Below are 25,139 nucleotides of genomic sequence, written 5' to 3' on the forward strand. Positions count from 1 at the left end.
GGAAGGGACTCACCAGGACCACCCGGTGCAGCTCCGGGCCCTGCCAGAGCCAGCCCAGCAGTCCCACCCTGGCAGCTGCTCCTGAGAGCCTTGTCCGAGCGCACCTGGAGCTCTGGAAGCCTCGGGGCCGTGCCCATTGCCTGGGGAGTACCCGAAGAAAGACAAATCCTTCCCCAAATGTCTAGGTAGCGCGTCTGTTCCTTTTGCTTTTCCGTGATGGTTAATAGAAGAATTCTGTCTGGTTCAGAAACAGTAAATGGTAACTTTCCTTATCCCGTTTTTTATTTATTTGGGGGAAAAAACCCAAAAAACAAAACACCTCAAAACCACCTTTGGTAAACCTGTAACATCACAATGTCAAACTGTTTCACCTTTTCCAGTAAGTCACTGGTTTTCTTATGTTCTGTGGTACTTCGTGACTTTCAAGTGATCCCCGGGAAGCCCGTTCAGTGCCCAGCCACCCTCTGCGGGGAGAACCGTGTCCCGATATCCAGCCCACCCTCTCCTGACACAGCTCCAGCCGTTCCCTGGGGCTCTGTCAGTGGCCGCCGGGAGCATCGCTCCCGTCCCGGGGCTCGAGACAGGGACCCGGGACAGGGACCCGGGACAGGGACCCCCCGCGGCCCCGCCGCTCCCGAGCGCCCCCAGCGGCCGTCGGGCGCAGCGCAGCGGCGGCGGGAGGCGCCCCGGCGCCGGGGCTCCGCCCCCGGGCCCGCGTCACGTGGTGCGGCGCGGACCAATGGCGCGGCGCGGTGCGGGCCCGGGCGCCATTGCTGTCAGAGCGCAGGAGGCAGAGCGGGCGCGGGGCTGCGGCCGCCGCGGGCACGGCCGGCACAGCGCGGGCGGACAGCGCTCCCTGCCCGGGCCGGGCCGCGCCCGCACCGCCGTCACCCCGCGGGCAGCGCCGACGAGGCGGCGGCGCCGGCAGCGGGAGGAGGAGGAGGAAAACACCATCCACGCACAGCCAGCGGCGGCAGCAGCGAGGGGCGGCCGGGCGGGGCGGGGAGGGGACACAGCGCCCCCCGCCCGCCGCCGCCTCCGCACGGGGCCGGGACCGGGACCCCCCCTCGCCCCGCCCGCACCGCGTCCCGCACGGACCCGCCGCCCTCCGCGCGACCCCCGGCCGGGGGGGGCCGCACCTGGACGCGGAAGGGCGGCCCCGGGCCCCCCTTCCTCCTCTTCTTCTCCCGGCCTGGAGGAGCGGGGGACGCGTCCCCCCCGCTTGCACCGGAGAAGGGCCTCCCGGCTCGAGGATTATCGGCGCGGGGGCGGGTAGCGAGGAGCAGCGCGCCCGCCCCGGCCTCGGCGCGTCCCCTCCCGGCCGCGGGGCCCCGCGGGGCCGAGGGGCCGGAGCGCGGCGGCCGCCCCGGGCAGTGACGGGCTCGCCCCGGGGGTCGCCCGCCTTGCCCCTCGTCCCCCGGCCGTCCCCCCAGACATGCCCCGCCGTGGCGGCCCGGCTCGCCGAGGATCATGACTGCGGCGGCGAACTGGGTGGCGAACGGGGCCAGCCTGGAGGACTGTCACTCCAACCTCTTCTCGCTGGTGAGTGAGCGGGCGGGTGGGTGCCCGGGGGTGGCTCCGCACCGGCTTTGCCGGCCGGGAGCAGCTGCCGGGGGTTTATAGGCAGGGCCCGGGGCTGCTCCTGCGCTGGCCCCTCCCCCGGCCCGGTCCCCGTGTTTATTTTGCTCCTTAGCGTGGTTTGCTGCGGGTCCGTGTATCGCGCTCGCAGCTGGGGAGCGGGGAGGGGACGGCTCTGTGTCCCCTGCACTCGACCATCTTCCCTGGTAAACAGGCTCCTCTCCCCGCCTCCCTTGGCACTCCGTGCCCTGTGCGCTTTGTGCCACCGAACCGGGGGGTTTTCTCTCCTCTCACAATGACAAACGCCATTTCAGCAGCAGCGAACGCTCATGTAGTGTGATCGTCTGTCGGACTTAGCTCTGGGCTCCTGTGACGGCGTGTCAGCTGCTGTTACAGCCTGGTCTCCTCTTTGCACACATCGTGCTCGGGGGCAAGAGGTTAAAAAAAAACCAAAACAACCCCAGCCTTTTAATTTGTTCTTCTCTGAAGAACAACAGCGGCGGACAGTAGTGTGCCGGATTGTTTGCATAGATGCCTTCTGCCCATCTCACTGGGAACTTCCGATGTGGATTGCGTGGTTTAATGTTGGAGAAATCAGGGTATCAGTTTTGGCTGGTTATATATTGGCAGTTTAAATTTAAAATACGAAAACAATTTGCGTGTAATGGCAAAGTCATTTGGAAATACCTTGCTTTATTTTACCTGGCACGCACAGGAACATTATCCCTTCTGGCTAGGCAACAGCTGAGTGAGCGAGAGGGCTGCTGGATCATCGGGAGCCTTCCAGTGCTACAGAATAATGTCGGAGGGGAGGAGGGACTTGTTCAGTGCGTGGTGTGGTGGAGTTAAAACCTTGTTATGCAACTTTGGGGGTAGCATGTGTGAAAGGGTTGTGGTGGGTGCCCCCTCCCCGCAGCAGAGTTCTGCCAGAATTGGAGGTGGGTACATATGTTCTTCTTCTGATAGAACGGAAGAGATTGTTTTTAGCTCCCTTATGAAAATAAGGAGAGGGGGGGAAAAAAAAGGAAATTATTTAGAAATGCAAATGATCAAGCTCTTTGTTTTATGTTTTTTTTTTAACTTTGTTGTAGTATATTTGTTATTTTGTCTCAGGGTTGTTTTTGGTTTTTTTTAATCTACATATATTTGGTGTATATTTTGCTCGTACCTTCTAAGAATCTGGGACAAGAGCCGTCGTCTTCCACTGCTGGAAAACTGTTCCAAGAGCTTGTTCTGTGAAAATGATACATTTCTTACTTTGGCTTTTTATTGAACTGTTATGTAAGTTTGTATCGGTGCTTCTGTTTGAAGGCAGTAGTAATGTAGTAATATTTATAAATATGTAGCAGTGCTCTGTGTATCGAGATGCTGGAGGGGTGATTTGGGGGATTGTTATGGTGATTTTGACTACGCTGCTCTTAGCCAGGGAGGAAAATAATTCGGGAAGCATGAAGGGAACAATCGTATCTGATTGTGGAAGGGAGGCAGTGGAGGGTTTGCTTCTCGCAGAGTTGTGAAGTCCCCGTTCATTAATGCAGACTGGAGTGTGTGTTTGGAGAGGCGGAACTTCTCCTGCAGTTGCAATCTGCAAATCTGTCACTGGTAAAAATAATTGTTGGCATGCAATTAGCATAAATTATAAAGTGAAGCTATTTCATAGTTATTGTGGTTTGGTTGCTTTTTTTTTTTTCCTCCCACCTGACTATGCTAGGGAAATGTTCAATTTTAAATGGGTGTGCAATATCACTGAAATGAGTTCAACAAAATTCTTCTGCAAGTGGCTTTAATAACAATAATGAGTTTAATGTGCAACCCTTTAATCTCCATGTAATTTTGTGGGAGGTATCTGTGCCTAAATGTGGTGCTGTGTATGAAACTCTGTTTTTATTACATTCTGGGTTTACAAAAAAAAAAAAAAAAAAAAAAAAAGACTCAAGTAGTAGTATTTTTAAAATGCGGCCTGTATGAAAACTATTAGGAAGATTTATTTTATATGGTGTTAGGTTTTTTTGGGATTTATGTAGCAGAGAAAGATATTGAAAACGGAAACACTGACTGGAAATATGTGGTCAGCACCACTGACCCTTTAACCTCAGACTGTCATATTCATTTCAGAATTTATGTAGTGTTAAAGCTACAGTAGTCTGGATTAGCAGTTAGAGAAGCTTTTGCTAATCGTTTACTTTTTCAGTGTAACAGAACAAAATCTAGTAGGTATAGTAGTTGGTGGGAATCCATTCATTCTTTAGGAGCATGATAGATTACAAATATTTTGAAAATTGATTCTGCTATTAGAAGTTGGGGGTTTTTCAATTGCAGGCTTTGTTTTGTGTGTGAATCACAAAGAAATGTTTGTGACTGGAGAATTACAGTTCTGAAATAATTATAGTCTATCGTGATACTGTTTGTTCATGGTTAAATAATATTTCTTACCACAGACATTTGTTTTGTGGAAGCAGGAATGCTGTCTCCCTGCCCAGGAGAAGCCAGAGCTCTGTGCCAGCTCTGTCTGGTTGCTGTGGTGGATTTGGGTTGGTTTAACAATTCATGATTTCTATTTTTCTGTCAACTCTAGACATGCTAGAGAGATTAGGAGCCTTTGCTGCTTTTGAATCTTTTGATGGGAGTTACTAAAAGCTTTTAGTAGCTGATTCTCTTTTATCAGTGGTGTCCAGAAAGTGTGGAGGCCCTCAGTGCTTTGGGCTCAGAATGTGTCACCTGAGGGGAGGGCACGGTCAGAAGTGAAGGTTTTGAAATTACCTTTGAGTGTGCAGGTGCTGGGGGTGGTGCTGGGCTGGCGGAGCTGGATTCCATGGAATGTCCCTCTGGATTGCAGCGCTTGGCAGCACCATTGTGTGTGTGGTGTTCTCCAGCAGTGCGGGGATCCAGTGCCGCTCTGGAAAATGGGTTAATGTTGGTGCGCTCTGGCAGGCAGAACCTCCCAGCCAGCCTGCACAGAGACATCCCCAGCCCTGCTCTAAGCGTGGAGCCTTTCCCAGTAACGTGATGGAAGGGCTGGTTTGCATCTTTGGCATCACAGCACTCCTCAAATAATAACTTGTTTAATCTGCTAGATATAATAGCTTTGCTCATTAAAAATACACTTTCTGTCTGAATTTGCTGTTCCTAGAACAGCAGTAGGAAAAATGATGTTTATCCTCACTCTGCTTTTGCTGTAGTCAAAACGTCTGCTGGTGCTTCTGAAAAGAATGTCTGTTTTGATAAACAGTATTTAATAAGCCATTGTATGGGCCAGTTTATTTAAATACTAATTAAGAGCTGTGTAATAACTGTTTAGAGACAAAATATTCTTAGGTAAGATGCTTTGTATTAAAACTTCAGCCTCGACTGGCAAGCTGTATTCCTGTGAATAATCCTTAATCATAAAAGTAGTCTTACAGAAATTAATTTGGCTTTTCCTGTGAGTAAGGGTTACTCATGTGACAGCGAGGGCTTGTATGAAGATATTTCAACTGTCTGTCTTTGCTGCCATGGTGGATCCAAAGGCATAGGTCAGTCTTGGGAAATTGGGGTAAAGTTGCAGAGCACTGGACACACTGGAGCTGGGAAGAGTACAGCCAAGGACATCAGGAATGACCTGCAATTTGGAGAAGTTTTCATGGGGTAGAAAGATTTGGTACTGTAGGAATCTTCATGCTGGAGACAGCACTACTGTGTTCTTGGGAAGAGAGACCAGGTTACAGAAGCTGCTATAAAAGATGTCCCTTGTTCCTGTATAAGTGCATTCCTCCAGAAACCGACTCCTAGAAGGGTCCAGGCAGTGGGAATTGTGTTTGTTCTTATTTAAAAGGCAAAGTTACAAACAGTGAAGATCGTTGTTACGGTTGCTTTTTGCAGTTCACATGCAGGAACGGAAGTTGTCCTCTTTGATCAGTGAGTTTTGTTGATGTTTCCAGAATAAAATAAAAGGAATTAAAGCAACCTGAGGTGGCATTTGGATTGTTCTCCTAAAGGTTCTTCATGGCATCAGAAAGTGAAGGTTGCAGAGGCTGCTGTGAGCTATTCCTTGGTGTTGCATAATTGTCAGTAAAGGACTTCATAGTAAATGTTGATTGCTCAATGCCTTCAGTAGTAGTGAATTAACCAGTAGTCCTTGCTTATTGTGTTTTCATAAATGCAGTGCTTTGAGCAGTGGGCTGAGATTTTGGCATGCTGGAGGTTACAGCACTGCACAGTGTCTATCTTGCTTGTTTGGAATTTTATGTAGGTGTGAATTTACATGCATAAATAATTAAGAAATGGAATTAACCTCTCAAGTTGTGTAAAAGTATTTGATTATTTAGTTATCTTTATTCTGAGTTTTATTAGGTAACAAGGCAAAAGTAGAGAGATGACATTAGAAAGCTTGTTCACTTCTTGCTAATAAAAGATTATTTCAGGTTTTAAATCACTTCAGTGGTAGATTTTTATTATGTCCTGTCAGAGTATTTGACAGTTTAATGGAACATGCTAGGGAGAGGGTTTGAAGAGAACATATCCAGATTTGCAAAGAGATTGGGACAGTGATGTTCAGCCAGCATGCCCAGCTCCAGGAGGGGAGTTGAGGGATTTGTTGGATGACCAACCTTTCTGGAATATTCCCGAAGAAAATTGGGGGTGCAGGAGTGACACTTGCAGCTCAGACTAAGCATGCCCAAGCTAATCACTAAGAAATATTTGAGTGAGGTTTCCTTGAAATCCTGAGTATTTTGTGAATGTACACATGTCCTGGGGCTGGGAATCCTTCCTCAGAGACTCTGTCCTAGTTCTGGTGGCACTGTGAGTCCAGTGGTGTGACGGCTGTTGGGAACAGCAACACAGCAAAATTAATGCTCCAATATTAGGGTGATGTATTAAAAAAAGTCCTAGGTAACTACACCTTAGGAACAAGAATTTTAATTTACTGTAACAGTATCTGGAAATAGATTTTTCTATTTTTCTACATTCTTAATACAGAACTGACATCATAACCCCAGTTCTCAAACACCCTCCCCACCCTGACTCATTTGATCTTGAATTTTTTTGCCTTCTTCTGAGAGCGCTTCCTCATATGAAAGAATAAAGAAAGATCTACAGATAGAACTTTTAATCCTTTCTTCTATTATTTTCCTTCTGGACAATACAGTTCTTTTGAAGAAAATCTAAAGAAACTGAAGGTTTTGATCTTCGGTGGAAAAAAAAAATAAATGTGGTGCATATGAGATATATTTGCTGAGTGTGTTAACTTGAGTAACTTTGGTCATTAGATGAAGAAGGAAACTTTACCAATTTTGTTTTATTTTTTTCATCTCTCTAGTTCTCAGAAGCATTACATGAAAGGATATGTATGTATGCAGATGCAGGGCTTTTAAATACCAAACCCCATCAGTGTTAGGGGGCTGTTGCACTTTGTGATGGGATGAACACCTGGGCTGGTTTGACGCTTCCTGTTCACTGGGTGAGAATGCACCTGTTGTCTCCACTTTCCTTGATGTCTCTATGGAATTACATCTACCTCCCCACCTGCCCCAGTCTACTTTTTGCATCCTTAGGTGTGGCAGCACACTTTTATCAGGGTTTGGATTTTATTCTGATCAGAGCAGGGATGCGCCTACAAATTTTTTCTTGCATCCCGTGACTGGAATGGTTGGCACCTTGCTGCGTTCCTTCATCATCTTCCTGCTGTTACACCTGCTTCCTCTCTGCCTTTTATTTTTTCTTGAGTGCTGGCTCCAGTGTGTGCCAGGATCACCTCATTATAAATTTATGTCCTTTGGTTTTTCTCTAGTTGTTCTATCGTAGCTGTGGAAGGTGACAGTTGATGTCCACAGACCTACAAAACCCCTTTTCCCGAGCTTGTGTGGAATCCTCTGGCCAGCCAGTAACACTGGATAAGTGGTTGGGCTGTTCCCACTGTTGTTAAGGCTGACAAGTGTAGTTTATACAAAACTTTGGAGTCTGTGTGTGTTCATTTACTGCTCTGTGGGTGAGTCGTGCACTTCGTTGTGTAGAGTCTGTCACGGTGCCATTTGCATCTTGTTGGTGCCATAGTAACACAAATAATAAGCAAAAATACCGCTCTGACTGAAAACATGCTTGTTTTAGTATTAACTTGCCAGTTTTAAAAGTGCACAAGTGTTTCCAACAGAAGATCCCAACCCAAATCCAGAAGATTTGCTTATAAGGAGTGTGTGTTTACATGGGGCCATCTTTGTTCCTCAGACCAGGCTGTTCCACCGCTTTCATTTTGAGCTCGAAGTATTGCTTTAAAAATAGATCTTCTTTCCTTGAGTTCCCTGACATCAACATGTAGTTTTAAAGATAAACCAGCTAATAAAAATACTCTGCTCTGCAGACCTCGGAGTATGACTAGAAGCTGATGTTGGGCTCCCTGTGCACATAACAGTGGAGTGAGTGCACAGCGCAGGGATAAGGGAACTGGGATACTGGGAATGACAGCTTGTGCTGTTTCCTGCTGTGGCCCAGCTGGTTGCAGAGCTGTGCATTAGTGTGATCCCAACACTGCAAAATGATAACGAGGGCTGAGCAAAACCCACTCTGATACCTGGGAGGAAATTTAGCTTTTCATTTTGGGAGGGTTCTCAGCATTTTCTCATGCAGTAAGGAGCTGTCTTATTCACAAATGTAAAATATTTAAGCAGTCTTTCCTTTGGCTTGTGATGTGAATTTTGATTAAATTTGATGAATTCTGACTATCACTTTCTACCTTAATCCGTAAAAATACATTATTTCTCATTGAGTCATGTGTGGCTTAATCCATGAGCAGAATTGCAGTAGTGCATGTGGAAATGTGGCTCGAGCTTTTAGTGGTGTCCTCGTTTTTGTTTCTTTGAGATGGGGAATTTTATTGTGTGGTGCTGTTGTATAAGGTGCCCTGAGGCAATATTTACATTTCTGTGAGTAACACAGATGAGCTCAAACGTACACAATGACCTTGTACCTATATTAAGGAATGTATTTAATCAGCTTATGAAAATGGAGAAAAATGGCCAGGCTTCTAAAATGACAAAAGTAATAAAATATGACACATGTATTTTCTGTATCACTTCTTGTGAGGCACTTTAATCAGCCAGTGTTGCAGCACAGTGTATTCTTGTTTAAGAAAACCATTATTACAGAGGAAAAATTTGGGGGTTTCCTCCCCTATTTCATTTTTGTCCCTCCCCCTTCACTCTTCTATGCCTTGGTGACTCCAGAAAGCCTGGAGCCTCTATTTAAGCCTGGAGTGTGGAACTGACCTAGTGAAAATCTTTTCCCCTTTTTCTCTCCCAAGGCAGCTCTGTTCCCCTCATTCCTCTCTCCCCACCACGTTTTGGCAGTGGCGTGGATTGAATGGAGATCAAAGTGGCTTTGTAACCACAATCCGTGTCTTAGAGAAGGAAATTTAAAGCTTGTTCAGTAAAACTTTATTTCATTCATCTTTTAGCTTTAAAAGAGCTATGCTGTGGTCAGGGCCTTGTGGTTGCCGGTTCTTATGACTCCATATTTGCCCATAAAATACAATATTTTGTGAGAACAGAGGATTGAAAGCAAAATTTAAAGGAAAACTCTTCCTTACCTATTGACCAGGCATTGGCAAACATCCAGCTTTTGATAACGTTGCATTCATAGCTGACAGCTATGAGACATAAGTTTCAAAATGTGTTGGTTTTTTACATGATAGACTGCTGACTTTTTACTTACAGGAGTCTCTGGTTTACTAAGAAGTTTTCAAATATATATATAATATATATTAATAATATATAAAGTTAAATATATCTGCATGTCTCACTTCATGTATGCCTACAATGTTACTGGATTTGTAGGTGGCTCTGGTGAGGCACAAAATTAATTCCAGGAATATTTTATAGTGGCCATGTCAAGTATTTTTATAAAAAAATAATTTCTTTGCTGAGAGAAAAGGTTAATTGGTTAAATTAATTTATTCTGAAAGAGCTGCTTTCAGTTGTAGCCCAGTATTTCTGGTTATTTAATTTTCCATGTGTATTTTAATAAAATTTTGACTGGACCTCTCTGAATTTCCATAATTCCCTTCTGGCAGGAAGTGCTGGATTCTTGTCTTTGCAGGAATGACAGTGAGAGCTGGCAAAGTGAAATCTGCATGACCAGTCATGTAGTGGCTTTATTTACTGCTTTCCATATTGCAGAAGTCATACACCAGGATTCTCCAGGTGGTAGGTTTTGAAGGGCTGAGGGATTTTGGCTGCTCCTGACAAGCTGGGCTTCACTAGGTGTCAGTGATGAGGATAGGGATGAAGAACCAGGACTGGGGAATGGGATTCCTGTGCTGTTCCTGCCTCCCTGTCCCAGAGCAGGAGCCTGGGATGGATCCCCTTGGGAAGGGAGCGAGGTGTGCGAGGGAGGGATGGGCATGGGTTAAAAGCGAGCTTTGCTGGGCAGGGCAGGGATGGACACAGCTGCTGTGCTGCTCAGATGTGGAGCACAGAAATGTTCTGAGCCCTCGGTGCAGCTTTTTGTGTCATGGAAGAAACGGAACTGCATTCTTTAACTCACTGTGCCAAAGTTTACTCTGCTCGGGGTTGTTACTTCCTCCAGCCCACCCTCCCCCCAGTTTCTTTCTGCCCATATGTCAGATTACTTGGTTTGGGAAACAGCTGATAGTCCATTGTATGACTCTGATGTTTGACATTTCCTTCCTCCCTTCCTCTTTTAGTTAAAAAAAACAACTAGAAAAGAAAGTTAAATTTGGGAAGGATAGAGAAGATTCCTTTGTTTTCTTGCAGATTTGATTTTGTCTTTTTTTTTTTTTTTTCACATGTTGGTCTGCTTTTCTGTAGTCCAGCTTTCTAAACCAAGTGGGGACTTTTAAATTTGGAAAATAGCCTGTCAGTTCTGATTCTTTCTGAAGGTGACTTGCAAACCTCATCATTCACCCTGTCTGAAAACAAGAGAGGGATAGATACTCTGGCTGCTGGCAAGTTGCATCTTTATTTGCTTTTTTTTGGTGTGCTGTTGAAGTCTGCAGTAGTAGTTTCCATTTTATTATTTGTTCTCAACCATCTACTCAGAAGTCAAAATATAGTTGATTCCCTTTTGTGAAGAAGCTAGCTGAAGTGATGGAGAACTTGGAGATGCCTTTCTGTAAAATAGTGTCTGTGACTTGGGCTGTGGGCTGGGTCACTACCTAAATCCAGGGTTTGGTAATATGAAAAGAATTTCTTCAATTCCTTCTGTCTTTTGTCTTGGAGATGGCATTTTGCTTCCAGGCATTGTGTACTTCCATACAGTCTGCAGGGGTAAGTGTTCAGCTCTGCCATGGGTAAAACTTCATTCCATGTAGAATTAATAAGGTTGGAAAAGAACTCCAAGATCAAGTCCACTTCTTCCCCTTTTCCCAGTAGTAACACCCAAACCAAAGCAAACCCAGTCATGCCTTGTTACTTTTGCTGCCATGGCTTTGCTGGGTAGATGTTTGGACATGGGTAGGTTTTGTGCATCCTCTGAACCCCAGATTCCTGCCTATTCAGTTTTGTTGTGCAGATTGGCTTTCCCATTTCCCTTTCTCACTCCTGGTGATGGGATTCTGGCACAGCAGCTTCCCATTTTGTGTGGCTGCGTTGGTGCAAGAGCCATCAGGACACGTGTGGAGGTGCCTGTGTGAGTCTCACTCCCATGCTGACCTGGGTCCTGCTGCCATCTTTCTGTTTCCTTATGTTTGTGTCTTGAATATTTTGGGCTTAAAAGTATCTTTTCAAGTGATGGCTGAGTCTCAGCCCTTTGGCTTCCAGCCATGCTTATCACATTATCCTTTCCCATCTCTGATGAGCTGGGTTACAGCCTGGACAGTGGAGGGGAGCTGCCGAGCCAGGCACCAGCGTGGAACCATGTTCTGAATTTGCTGGATTGGATTTGCTAACCAAAGCCTTTACTGAAGGTGAAAGATGTTGATGTAACTCAAAGGTCTTTTATCAAAAGTTTCCTCTTTAATTCTTTGTTTCTATATGATTTTTTAAGAGTTTTTGCAATTAGATCTGAGTGACTGTAGCTGCTCTATAGCTGGACATTGAGTCTGAGGATGGCAGCTCTGAGGGTGACCATCATGTGCTCTCTGTGTGCTGATGAGATTTCCAAGGTACCTCTTGATACCTGGCTAAATGAAGGGGTGTGGAATAGTGTTGTGGAACTATAATTCCTCCAAAGTGTCCTGTCTCAGTGGTGGCCAGTGTTTGTTTGGCCTGCCAGATTTGCTGAAGTGGGTGTAGTTGCACTTCCCTTGAATAATCTTTCAGGCTCTCTGTGTATATGGTAGAGAGGTTTCTTGAACCAGGCAGATGTTTTGTCGAGAAATTCTAAACTAGTACTTAAGCTTTTATCCTGATACAAAAGTTTCAGTCACGTTGTTTTGGTTTAAGTCTGTGTTCTGCTAATTTAATTAGATATCTGGAAGAAAACTAGCAGCTGTTCTCCAGAGAACCTCAATTTCCCTCTAGTAAACCAACCAGACTTAATCCTTGGATGATTTTTTAACTGTATGGAATATATATTTTTTGACCATTTCTGCAATTCTCCTGGTTTTGGTGTTGTGAAACGAGCTGCAATTTGCAATGAACATGCAGAGCTACAGATGAATTGTAATAGCCTCAATTTCTGTGTCACCTTCTGTTTCTTTCATAAGAATCTCACATTTGGTTTTGTTTTGCCAACCTGTTTTTGTGGTGGACTGGAAGAGGATACTTTTTCTCTTTCAGTGTGTCAGTGTGTGCTCATTTTCCTTCTGCTGTGTTTGATTGTAGTCATCTACTTTAGTATTTAACCTTGAAATTCTGTGAGGGTTTGGATCCATATCAGTAATTTGGGTGCTTTTACCAGATTGCTCTTTCTTTTATGCTTGCCTCTCAAAAAGCCTTTGTTGGTAACTCCTGCTTCTGCCAGAGCTGCTGAAATTTGAGCATTAGTATTGGAGTCTTTTTATATTTTCCACTGGGAAGGATGGTACTTGGTTGCCACCTCAAATTCTTTTTGAGATGGGTCTGACTTTTGTTTTTTTCAAAGAAGCAATTAATCTTCCTGGCTGCCTCCTCTCCTGCATGGGCAAAGTCACCCTCACGCTGGGGAGAAAGAGGGAAAAATACCTCATTTCTGTCAGTGCTGTTTACTTTATAGGCATAAGGGCTTATGCTGTTAGTTTGTGCTTTTTAATAATGTGAAATCTATTACTTTAGAAATGCCTTGGTTTTCTGGTCTCCAATACTGTGATATGGGATCTCAGATGTCCCCAGGTACAGAAGTCCATCAGGGAGATACCTGATAATAGGATTTTGGTTACAGCTAAATCCTTCTCTGAGACTTGGCAAAGGTAAAAGATGACACACAAATGCCCTGACACTGTTGCTTGTCACAAACAGCTCTGGAGTAGAAGCATTTAGATAATCTTCCAGGGGGCATGAAGGAAGGAGTGCAGGGATTTATCCAGCAGCAAGCGGTTCCAGGCACATGTGCTGCATTGCATTGGTGCACTCACTTTCACATTGGTTTTAAGAGCAAAGGAATAACAACCAAAAAAAAGGTAATTTCTTCATCCTTCATTTTTAAAAGCTTGTTAGTGGCTGCCCTTTATCCCTTTTTTTCCAGCCACTTGACTGTGTGCTTATGCAGGGAGAGGATTAAAGTCAAACATGTCATTCTGCTGCTGCTCAGTTGCATACTAAGAGGGCTGAGGCTGAGTGCTGGGTTCTGAAGCACAAACCTTGGCATGGTGTTTTTTTTGGCCATGGGACACTCGTTTCAGAATTAACTATTTTTTAATGTAGTATTTTTTGTCTGTTCTTGATTTCAGAGCAAGTTTGGAGGACTTTGTGCAGTTAGGGCAATACTTGGCCTCACAGAAATGTCCTTTTGAAGCTCATTCAGTGCATGCAAGGCCTCTGCACTGCCGTGTGATCCCTTCTTCTTACAGGGGCAGAAGGGAGAAGCCCTGAGGGAAGGGAACACAAACCATTCCTTGCTTTTTTAAAATGAAAAGCATAAAGAGGAGAATGTTAATATGTAGTTCAGGGAATGATCTGATTTCAGGAGGCTCTGCAGGGCTGAGATAGTCAGTCTGCTGTGGGTTTTCAAACTGCAGAGATCTTCAGACCCAGCACAAAAGATGGGGAATGTCTGTGGACAGGTGCTGGCACTGCCCAGTTGTGCTGTGGGAATAGGAGCCTCTCTCAGGGTGTACAGTCTGTAAAGCTGTGGAGAAAACAAATTTTTTAGTTAAGCAATTTCCTCTGTTCTTTCAATTCACTTGACAGGGACTTAGGCAGATGTTAGTAAATTATTTCACTGCAAGAGAGGATGGTGTTTGCCTTCCCAAGCAACACTTTGTTGCAGAGTAGTTTTCAGTCCTTCTGTCCTCGTCCTTTTGTCCTTCCTTCCTGGTGAAGTGTATCAACATGACATAACTTTTATCTGTTATTTAAATGGCTGGAGTGGAGTGTGCAGTGATATTTCGTTGCTGTGTGAGGATGATGTAGTGAAATGAGACACTGTAACCAAAACAGATGGTGCTAATCTTGAGTCTGTCTGCAAGATCTTACAGCATTTAATTAAAATGGTGGTATAATTCCCATGACACCTTTAACTACAGTTTAAATTCTTGGACTATGAACTAAGGGCTTTCTTATGCAGATTTTCACTCATGTGAGTAGTCCTTAGTATGAGTCTCTGGTGGCTTCAGAATAGCTACTTACTTGAATGAAGCTCTCAAGATGAGACACTAATAAAACTGGCAAACATATATATGGCATTAACATGTTTTATGTTTCAATTTGAAACATAAATTGTAGACTACAGATACTTAGCAACTACTCTCCTATGTAGAAGAAAACAAAATTCTAGATTAGAGGAATTGTTTAGACTGAGCCTAACTTCAGAGGCTGGTAAATACTATGTTTTTAAGGTACACTGGGCAGCTTAGCATCCTCCCCTTGGTTGGAAGGATGTTTGATGAAAGCTTTTATATTCCCTTTGTTTAACTGAAATGTGTTTGTAGAAGTGATGAGGTGTGGTTTGGTTTTTACATTGCTTGCATTGGTCTTTTTAAGACCATTTAAGAATGTTATGTTTGAAGCACTGGGTAGACCTGAATTTGTCTGAGTGGCACCTTTTAGGCAAGCAACTGGATAGTATTTTTATATTTGGTTTTTGTTTTGTTTCAAATTGGAAAAGTGTGAAAAATAAAATGACCTGAACGTTGCCATATTGAAAGTCTTAGAGAAAGCAGGGTTGGAGCTGAGGGCCTGTGTGATGGATATCTGGTTCTTTTATTCATGATGTGATCTTACCTCCTTTCCAATGCATCCTTCCTATTTTGAAAGTACCAGAGTGATCATTTTCTACACTCTGTGGCCTGACTCTGCCTTAGGTTTTCTTCTTTTCTGTTCTACATGAAGCAGGAAAAACAACACATTTATATAATTTTAGTCATTGTTTTTAATGTAGAGAAGCACAGAATAGTTAAAAAATAGCTCTGCTTTACAGTTGGTGTGGCCAAATACAAGAATTTCTCAAGCTTTTGATGCTCTCCCTTTTTGTCCTTCTGCTGTGTCTGTATTATTGTATAATCTCTCCAAGGGAGCTTTGTGTATTAAAATGGGTGGAATTACTCAAGTGATCTGGAGAAGTTAATTTAGAGTTGGCCTGTCCATTTCCCATAAAACAGAGGCCAAAAAGCATTTGGTGGAGATGGGGAATAAAAGAAGAGGTGGAAGATGGGTTTATTTGTGTTCCATCTGCAAGGGCTGCAGAAAAGGAAAACAGTCACAGTGGCTACCCAGCACTAATTATATCTTCAGGGTTGCTGGGAGCATGCCAGCACCAAGTTGTGCACTGTGAAATGTTACTGGGGAATTGTGATTTTTAGCAGCTTAAACTCCACCAATCTGAGTGGAGCAAGATGAGATCAGCAGAAGACCCTCCCAGCCTGCCTATTATTGTGATTTAAGCCTGAAGGGAGAAAAGAATGAGAGCTTAAGTTTTCTGTCTCCTCGGAATTCACAGTCCTGCATGGTGTCCTGGAACCCTGAGCTGTGGCAGGTGCATATGGAGGTGTCTGTATTTAGGGCAGCAACGTGTGAAAGAAAGTGCTAATTTGCTTTCTGTGTCTCTCTGTTTGTCTGTGTATGTGCAGGGGGGATTAGAGGTTTGAACACTCTCAGCTCATCTCTTTTGAGGCTCTCACTCTGCAGGGTGTGATTATGGTCACTGAAACCTGAATTTGTGTCCATTTCCAAAAAATCTGTGTGATCACTCTAAGTCCATGCATCTGAATAAAGATATAGGCGGTGCACTGTTTTCATTAATGCCTCTTTCTTGGGGATGTTATGGGTGGTTTTGGATGCCTGTGTGGAATTTGAACACACTCTTCTACCCTGACAGCTGCTTTTGAAAACATCAGAAACAGATCTTTCTGTGTCTTGGGAATTACACTGTAAGAAGTTGGATGTTAGTGAAGGGTTTGGGTATTACTGTTAGAGATCAAATTTCTGTTTCCTTACATGCTTGGCCCAGTGCATTTAAAACTGGCGTCTCACAAATATTCTGTGTCCAACTGCAGTTAGCTGAACTTAGGAAAAAATCTCCATTTCAAAACAGCCCCACTTATCTGAGCAGTTGAACCCTTCACAGCACAGTCCTCCATAACACATGTTCCTTTATAAACCAAAGCAAAAATCTCATTTAATGCATGATTTGCTAGCAGTGTTGGATAATAATAAGTATTTGTAAGTTCCTCTTTGTCAAGCTTTTTAGTTTTAAAAACATTGTAGCAACTGCAGTAAGCCAAAACCGTGCATATGGGAAGAGATGCAAGAAACACAGTAGATTACATCACCTGGCAAGAGTTCTGCTTTGTTCTACATTCATCTCTAGCCAGTAGTGAGTTAAACAGCACGTTCACAGTTTTGTCCTCAGGTTGGCAATTTTGGTTTCTGTCTCAGTGTTTCAGGCTGCTTTCAAACCAGCAGTTTTACTAATCAGACCAGCTCTGCCCTCCCTGACCTGCTTTGCTGTCCTCAGACTTCCCAGTACAAGCATCTCTGTGGCTGTCTAATGAATCAGGTGTGGGGACTGATCTGAGTAGAGGAAAAAGTCGTTTAATCCAGCCCTTCTGGGTTTGAGTCAGCCCAGCTCAGTGTGAATGTCTGAGCAGCAGCTGAGTGCTGCAGGGAAAGCACCCAGGCCAGGCCTGCTCTGGCACCACTGCTTGCTTGTGTTGGTTGGGGTGTACATGAGAAGCTGTCTGGGTGCACTGAAAGTTGTGTTTTATCTGACTGGAGCTGTAGCTGGCAGGGAGATCACTCTCCCTCCTCTCCTGTGGCTGCTCGGTGATTCCCTGCAGGATGAGCTGTCAGGGTGCTGGGCCTGGAAATGTTTGTCTTTCTCTTGTTTCAATTGGTGAAATGGTCCCATTCCCTGAGTGATTCCATGACCAGTAGATCCAGTGTCAGACTGGGACATGGAAATGCATGGCTGGGGCTGAGGAGGAGGCAGTGTTGGGTCAGCTTGTGCTCACTGCCGATGATTCACAAAAGAAACCACATTTGACTCTTCAGAACAGTTCCCAGAACCACAGCCCACTGCTTGTCTTGTATGTGCAAACCCTGCTACAGATGGAGGCCTCTTCAAACCAGGGCTGTTGGTTTGTTTAAAGAAATTAATGTAAATAAATCTCCATGTGGATGCAGATCATCTCCCTATAGTGTGTTAAATACTTTACACAGCACATCAGTAGAGGCGTAGAATGTATGTAAGTGTTTTGGGTGTAGTCTGCTCTCGTTTATCTCTTCTGGATTCAAATCTCTATTTGAATTCAGTTTTAATTAACATGAGGACACAATCCAGAAGTTCTGAGGGATTAGTATTGATGCTTACCTATTAAAAATTTAAACAGAAACAGACATATCCCAATATATGTGTTGAACCACATCTCTGCAACTTGGACTGGGAAATGATGTGTGAGAGCTCCTTTAATGCTGCTACTGAGTCCAAAGCTCCAGGACTCATCTCTCCCTTTTTTTGGGAGTCTCTCTCTGTGTGGGTGGGCACTGGTGTGGTCCAGTTTAGTAGTTTATCATTCCTCACTGTCCACAGAATTACAGACTCCAGGAGTTTGTTAGCACAGAATTAAATTTGGTGTAGCTCTGCTGATTTCACTGTGCTTTCCTTGACTCTGTTTCATCCCTCCTCTTGGGGGGATGTTGGGGTCACACCTCTGAGCTGGCAGGAAGCCACAGGAGCCTCTCTGCTCTTTGAAACAGCTGAGCTCTGGCTTTTGCTGTGTGGCTTAAGTGAGTGCTGCTGTTGGGTAACGTCCTTTGTTCAGTTGGGTTTTTTGGTTTTGGTTTTCATCATCTTCCTGTTCCATGCTTTTTGTGACTCAGTATATGTTCTTAGTATATGTTCTAGCTGCTTATAGCACAAACTTTTAACATTATTTTTCACAGGTTGCCTATGCTAGCACTAATTCTTGGTGTTTTGTGTTTCATAGTTATATTCATTATCCTGTTTCAGGAACTGCCCATTCCTTTTCGAAGCTATAGCTGGGGACAGACGTAGAACAGGTGTAGATGTTTTGGAGGAGCGCTTTCTCTTAGACTGTTACGTAGTGTATAAGGTGTTCCAGCACCCTGCTATGGAAAAAATAACTTTATCTATTCCATTTTGCCTCTTCCTTCTGCATTCCCCTGCCCTTGTCATGTCAGGAAGGTTGGCATGGCTGTGCATCTCTGACTGGACTATCTTTTCCCATTTCCTTTTCCATAGTTCCCAGCCTTTTGGATGGCTGATCAGCACTTCTGTTTGAGTTCAAGAGCTCAGTGCTGGCTGTAGGGAGCCTCCAGCTGGGGCAATCCAGGACTGGTGTCCTGCTGGCAGGATATAGCATGGCAGTGTCCCTTCTGCCCTGCAGAGCTAAAGATGCCTGGTGGTTTAGGGACCTGCAAACAATGAACCAAATTTTCCTTCTGTTCAGTGTTCCATAGGTTTTTCCCCTTCCCAGTGCAGTACTGTGCCATGTGCCTGGTGAGGCCTCTTCAGAGGACAATTAAATGGGCAATCTGGATAATCAGTGTTTGGGGAAATAGTTCTTGAGGCAGAGTCCCAGGAACTGTAGCCATGGGCCAGAGCCTTGCTGTGCCAGGCTGTATACAGGAACAAAGTGAAACTTTCAGAGAATTTACAAGATCCAAGAAATTCCTGTATTTTTTGCTTCTGTTGTTGGTATGGTGAGCATCACCTTCAGCTCCTCAGCAGTTCATCAGCCAGCTCTTGAACCAGGCAAGGCTCCTTCCAGCTACTGTGGTGGACAGAAGTAAATTTTAGAGTTTAAACTTGTAAATGGGCTAAGTTTGTGGACTTGAAAAAAGGATTCCTTGTGTGTGTTATGGGGAATTTGGGTTTTGAAGGAGTTGAATGTCCTTATGCAAGTGATGACAAGGGAGGAATATGTGATCCACAAGTCTTTGGTTTTCTTTTCGAGTAAAAATTCATTCCTACAGTCAGTGTTTCCAATGCTGGGTCTTTCCTTCATCCCTGGCAATGCCCTCTCTTGTCAGAGGCGTAGCTGCTGCCCTGGAGTGTTTGCTCTGCTTGCAGCAGACCAGCTGGCTGTTCCTGCAGGAGCACTTTGGAGCTGAGCACCGGCTGCTTCTGGGCAGCCAAGGGAAGGTGTGAACACTGGAAATGAAGCACTGGGGGGAATAGCAGCAGCAGGAATGTGGTAACAGGTTGGAGAGTAGAGTACAAGCCCGCTGTGAGCAGGGTATACACACACCAGTTGTGTTTGATAACAGCCAGACTGTCCTGGGGGTATTCCCTGTCCTGTGCGGGAGAGTGGAGAGAAAGGGGAAGGCTACAACAGGGATGGGACAAACTGGGAGTGGAGGAAAAATCTCAGAATCACAGAACACCCTGTGTGGAAGTGACCCACCAGGATCATTGAATCCAGCTCCTGGCTCTGCCCAGGACACCCCAGCAATCCCACCCTGCACATCCTTGAGAGCGTTGTTCAAACACTCCTGGAGCTCTGGCAGTCTTAGGGCCATGCACATTCCCTGGGGAATTCTCTGTTCAGTGCCCAACAAAAATCTTCCCCAGACATCTGGGTAGAAAATAGTTCTTTTTATTCTTCCTTGATGATTTGAGAGAATTCTGTCTGGTTGAGAGACAGTAAATGGCAACTTTCCATATTCTGCTTTTGTTCATTTGGGCAAAATAAAAAGCTGATTTGGTGAACCTGTAACATCACAATGTGAAACTTTCAGCTCTTCCAGTAAGTCACTGGACTTACATACTGTGGAACTGTGACTTTCAAGTGGCCAGCTTTTGGGCTAACACTGAGCTCACATGGCCACCAAGCAGCCTGTAGGGAATGAGCCTTATTCCCTCTCCCTGTTTGGGTTTTTTCCTTTCTAACTTGTAAGATGACAATAAGGTAACACTAAGGTTAGAAATTGAATGAAGCTGTTGGAAATTAATAGAATAGAAATTAATAGAAATGAGTGAGGTTGTGGTGAAAACCTAAGTGTAGGAATAAGCCAGGTTATTCAGTGTTGTTTCTAAATTCTTCTTCCTTGAAGGGGAGTAAAGGGAAATATACAAATAGGAAGATTTTTGAACTTGAATTGAGGAATTAGCCAACGAAAATGAAACAAACTGTGAATGTAACTAAATTGTGAAGTGATCCAATGACTCTTTTCTTCTTTTTTTTTTGTTTCCCACAGGCTGAACTCACGGGCATCAAATGGCGTAGGTACAACTTTGAGGGCCACGGGGACTGTGGGCCCATCATTTCAGCTCCAGCCCAGGATGATCCCATCCTGCTCAGCTTCATCCGCTGCCTGCAGGCCAACCTGCTGTGCGTGTGGCGCCGGGACGTCAAACCCGACTGCAAGGAGCTCTGGATATTCTGGTGGGGGGACGAGCCCAACCTGGTCGATGTCATCCACCGCGAGCTGCACAGTAAGCCACTCTTTGTTTCTCAATTGTTTCTATTTTTTTCAGTGAAAAAAGGAATATTTTTATAATGCTTTAACTTGTTATCTTGTGTGATTTCATCATAGTTTGTATTTTAAGACCTACAGGAAAACAAAAAACGCCTGTAAATTTGACTTTTTTTTGCCGTGTGATAAAATGCAAAGTGAAACTTGGACTCAGGAGAGTAGTCAACATCAGGACTTGGATTTTTGTGGAACCTCTAAAAATGAAGTTAATTCTAGTTCAAGGAATGATGATAATAATAATAGTAATAATAATAATAATAATGATCCAGCTCTGGCATAAGGTAGCAGCTGATGGAATAAATCACCTCTTCTGTAGAGTCAGGTGAACTCCACAGCACCCCAGGTAAATCTGTGGGGTCAGGACTTGCTCCTTGCTCGTGCTGCAGGATTTGAGCGTGATCCAAGACGAGCTGCAGCGAGTGGAATAGGAGGCAGGAAGAGGCAGGTAGGTCAGAGGTGACAGTGATAAGTTGGTGATTATAGGCTTTATGCAACTGGGATTGTCTTTAGAGTCTCCAGAATGTGGAGACTTAACATGATAAAGTCACTTCTACTGCATCTGTTATGATCCTGTTTGGGTTTGACTATATCCTGTGTATATTATTTTCTTTTCAGTGGTGTATTGTTGCTATGACAAGTCTTAGTTTGCCTGAACTAAAAGGTGTTTTATTAGGCTGTGAATTTTACCTCCTTTTTCACATTGTGTCTTGCAAGAAAACGACTGAAGTTCAGCAGTTCTGGAATAATAACAGTAGTTAAAAACACTCAAGACAATCATAAGGATCAGGTTCTGGTTTCTTGCCATAATTTTTTATCCTCGTGGCTTTTAGACCTTCTGGTGACTTGGTGATTAAATTTGTTTCAACTACACAAAATATTTTGTTTAGCAAGTGTGCTTGAGTTTTCCCTTATCTCCCACCTGTACCCTGCACTGTTTAGTCCTGAGTTATGGTATATTGATTTCTTTTCATTCTCTTCTAAGTACCATTCCAAACTTCCTGCTTTGATGGCTGCCAGATTGTTTATTTGGCACCGGAGCCTGTGAAATCACAGATATGGAGGCCTGAGTACCTTGGGGCGTGTTCCATGCAGGTAGCCCTGTGATCATGTATAATTAAAGAGATGGCTCACAAGTGCTGCACTGAGCCATTCCACTGACATTCATTTTTTATGAGGCACCTGTTTTGAATGAAGGAATGGATAATATTTCTACTTACCCAGCAAAGCTTTAATAATATATGCTTTTCTCTTAGTGAAATATAATTTATTTAATATTTCAAATGCAGTAGATGGGACTTAAGTGTCTTTTTATTTGAGGGGAGTTGCAGGTGATGCTTCTGTTTCTGTTGTAAATTGATGGAGCTTGTTTATATCTGACGTCTTAGTTACAACAGTGTGATGCTGCTTCCAGTGGTGGTGCTTTGGAAATCCAGTTAAATGTCTGGACAGCTGAACCTGTTTCTGCTGGGTGCAGTATGGGGCAGAGTATAGCAAAGCATCCCTGTCACACATTATTTGTCTTTATGAAATTTTATGGAATCACAGAATTACTCTGTTTGGAAAAGACTTCCAAGGTCATTGAGTCCAACCTGTGCCTGATCTGGCAGCCAGAGTGCTGAGTGCCATGTCCAGGTGTTCCTTGGACACCTCCAGGGATGAGGACTCCACCCCCTCTCTGGGCAGCCCCTGCCAATGTTTCACAACCCTTTCCATGCAAAAATTCCTCCTGGTGTCCATCCTGAGCCTGCCCTGGCACAGCCTGAGGCTGTTCCCTCTCCTCCTGTCCCTGTTCCCTGGGAGCAGAGCCTGACCCCTCTGGCTGTCCCCTCCTGTCAGGGAGTTGTGCAAAGCCACAAGGTTCCCCCTGAGCCTCCCTTTCTCCAGGCTGAGCCCCTTTCCCAGCTCCCTCAGCCCCTTCTGGTGCTCCAGCCCCTTCCCCAGCTCTGTTCCCTTCCCTGGACACGCTCCAGTCCCTGAATGTCCTTCCTGAACTGAGCGGCCCAGAACTGGACACAGCACTCAAAGTGTTCCAGCATCCAGGCTGGAGCCTTCAGAGCAGTAACTTTTGAGTGGAATTCAATCTGAAACTTGTCTGTTGTCACATGTGTAAATCCTACATGGATAGATTTCCTTGTTCTATATTAAAAGCACATTGAAACACTTGTAGTGACTTATCAGATATACTTCAAAGTGATGTAAATTGTGTAAGTGTTGTACATTTTCCTGCTGATAGGGCTGTCGGGCTCTGTTCAGTACATTTTAGAGTTCAAACATCAGTATTGACAAAATATTGAGCCTCAAATTCTGCCAGAACAAGGCATTTATGTCCATTGATTCCTTGAGATAGGACAAAGGACAGAGTTTGTGTTGACTGCTTCGTGCAGCCAGAAGACAAAAGGAACAAGTTTATTCTGCTTTTTGTTGTATAAACAGGCCACAATACTGAACTATTTGATAGTTGAAATTAGCTTCCTGAAAATATAAGGGGCTTTTCCATGTGGGCATACAAACAGAAAATAGGACAGATACTGAAGCAGAGTTTTCCTTGCTTGTCAGCTGAGCCAGGGTAACATGATGCTTTTTTTTGGGATAACTTGTTCAGGAAATGAGCTGCTTTGGCTTAAAACGCTGTTCCTAGAGGTTGGATTGTCACCGTGACTTAGAGTTCTGTGGCCAGAACTTTGTTGTTGTGTTGTACTCACATGTTCAGGAGCACAAGTCCCAGGAATCCGATGCTGCAAATCCAAGAGCAAGACTAAAGTCTATCCAAAACATTGACATCTGAGATATTGGAACTTTAGGGAATAAGGCCTGTTCGTGAGATCATGAATTCTTATCAAGAATAGAGTTTTGGATTTCTCTTTCCCTATGTAAGTGCTTAGGACTTGTGCTTTAAAAGTGAAACAATTTAGTGATAACTAAATTTTAAAAAACTTAATTTTTAAATATTATATTTTATTAATTCAAGTCATAATTTTTGATTTTTCTGGATAAGAGAGTCACTCCAATAGTGCTGTATATTTACTGCTTTCAGTAAACAGAGGAAAAGTCCAAACTGAGGCTTTGCTTTCAGAAGCACTTCAAATCTTTTGGTCATGAACTCTAAGGGTTCTTTTATCTTTATAACATTGAAGATTTGGTAAACAACAAATCTGCCATTAATAAAAGCATTTCAAATAGTCATAGGGAAAACAACTTAGTGGTTGTAAACAGGAGGTACAAGGAGAGTTGTTTATGTAGTAGCTTTCCAAAACTGTGGATAATTAAATGCTGTCACGGGAGATTAGGTAAAAACAATTATTTGCAGAGCAGTTATGGATCAGTGGAGTGGTTGGATTAACCAGGCAGCTGGGAACTTCAGAGGTGTCTCTTGCAGATTCTCCTACATTTCTTCTTCCTGCCAGCTTTGACTGTGGTGTTCTGGTTTTTATTGTGGTGGCATTTAAAATTGGATGAGAGGTTGAAGATATTTATTCAATCCTGAGTGGAAAAAGCTTATTGGGGTGGGGTAGTGAGTGAGGAAAAACTGGAGTTTTCCAAAACTGGAGTTCTGTAAGTCTGAAAAAGTTGGGTGTGCTTTAGTTTGTTGAAGTTTGGTTTTCTGAAGGATAAATGCTGTTTAATGATATTGCCTGGAGAGGTTTGGCAACTGTTCCAGCCACAGTACCTTTTCCCATAAATCCATTTTTTTGTACATCCGACAGAAGAAGTGGAAGGAGAGGAGGGAGTGTCTGACTGTTGGCAGCATTTTTGACAGGAACGTTGTGGATTTGCAAGTTGCAGAGCTCTCATTTGCATTTGGTGACCAAATACCATCTGGAGCATCACAGAGAATTTAGACTCAACTCTTGGGTTTTCTCTCTTCTCCCACTCCTGCCCTGGACCCTGTGGGTTCCACACAGATTATAGGGAAGGGAGATCTGTTCCTCAGTTCCCTTCTTTGCTTTTGCAAAGAGCACTTTGCTCTTTTTTTTTTTTTTCTTTTTTACACCATTCCAAGAGTTGGACTTGATAAGCTTGTGGGTCCCTTTCAACTCAGAATATTCTGTAATTCTCTGTCAGTTTTGTCTACCAATTTTTAATCTCTGTACTAGATTTATGGATATATTCCTCTTTGTCTTCTGCATCTATGGTACAGAATACTGGAATTCTCAGGGATAATGATGTGTACTGAGTACAGGTTGGTGACTGTAAGCACAGCATTGGAGGTGGACTCTGGAAAGCTGGCAGGATGTGAGACAGGAGCTTGAAAATGAATAAATTCTGGGTGTTTGATAGTTCTTTAGGTAAAACTACATCCTTCTATCAGCTCAGTAGCTTGTGTCCCTGAATTCACTGATTCTGGTAGGTATTTGGGATTTCCATCTGATATGTTGCACTGGATCCATTAATTTCTGGAGCTGCTTCCCCAGAAAAATGATACTATTTCAATTTCTACTATGTAGACTATAAGAATTTGGATGAAAATGCTTATGAAGAATAGATTATCTTGAATGAATTAGGCAGGTCTTTCCTGGAAGATTATTGTACGCGATCTTTGCAGCTTGGTAGGTTTAA

At 44.0% G+C, this 25,139-nt stretch overlaps 1 protein-coding gene across 1 annotated transcript in view; it reads left to right on the forward strand.

The window, feature by feature from the left end:
- Positions 1–1,414: 1,414 nt before the first annotated feature.
- Positions 1,415–25,139, forward strand: part of MED13L (mediator complex subunit 13L) — a 180,243-nt gene continuing 156,518 nt past the window's right edge. Inside the window, exons 1-2 of the mRNA XM_058851285.1 lie at positions 1,415–1,542; positions 20,304–20,541. Coding sequence (XP_058707268.1) covers positions 1,471–1,542; positions 20,304–20,541 — 310 coding nt within the window. The 5' untranslated portion in view covers positions 1,415–1,470. The remainder of the gene's footprint in view (positions 1,543–20,303; positions 20,542–25,139) is intronic.

The sequence above is a fragment of the Poecile atricapillus genome, chromosome 16, assembly GCF_030490865.1.
Source record: "Poecile atricapillus isolate bPoeAtr1 chromosome 16, bPoeAtr1.hap1, whole genome shotgun sequence".
Taxonomy (NCBI): Eukaryota; Metazoa; Chordata; class Aves; order Passeriformes; family Paridae; genus Poecile; species Poecile atricapillus.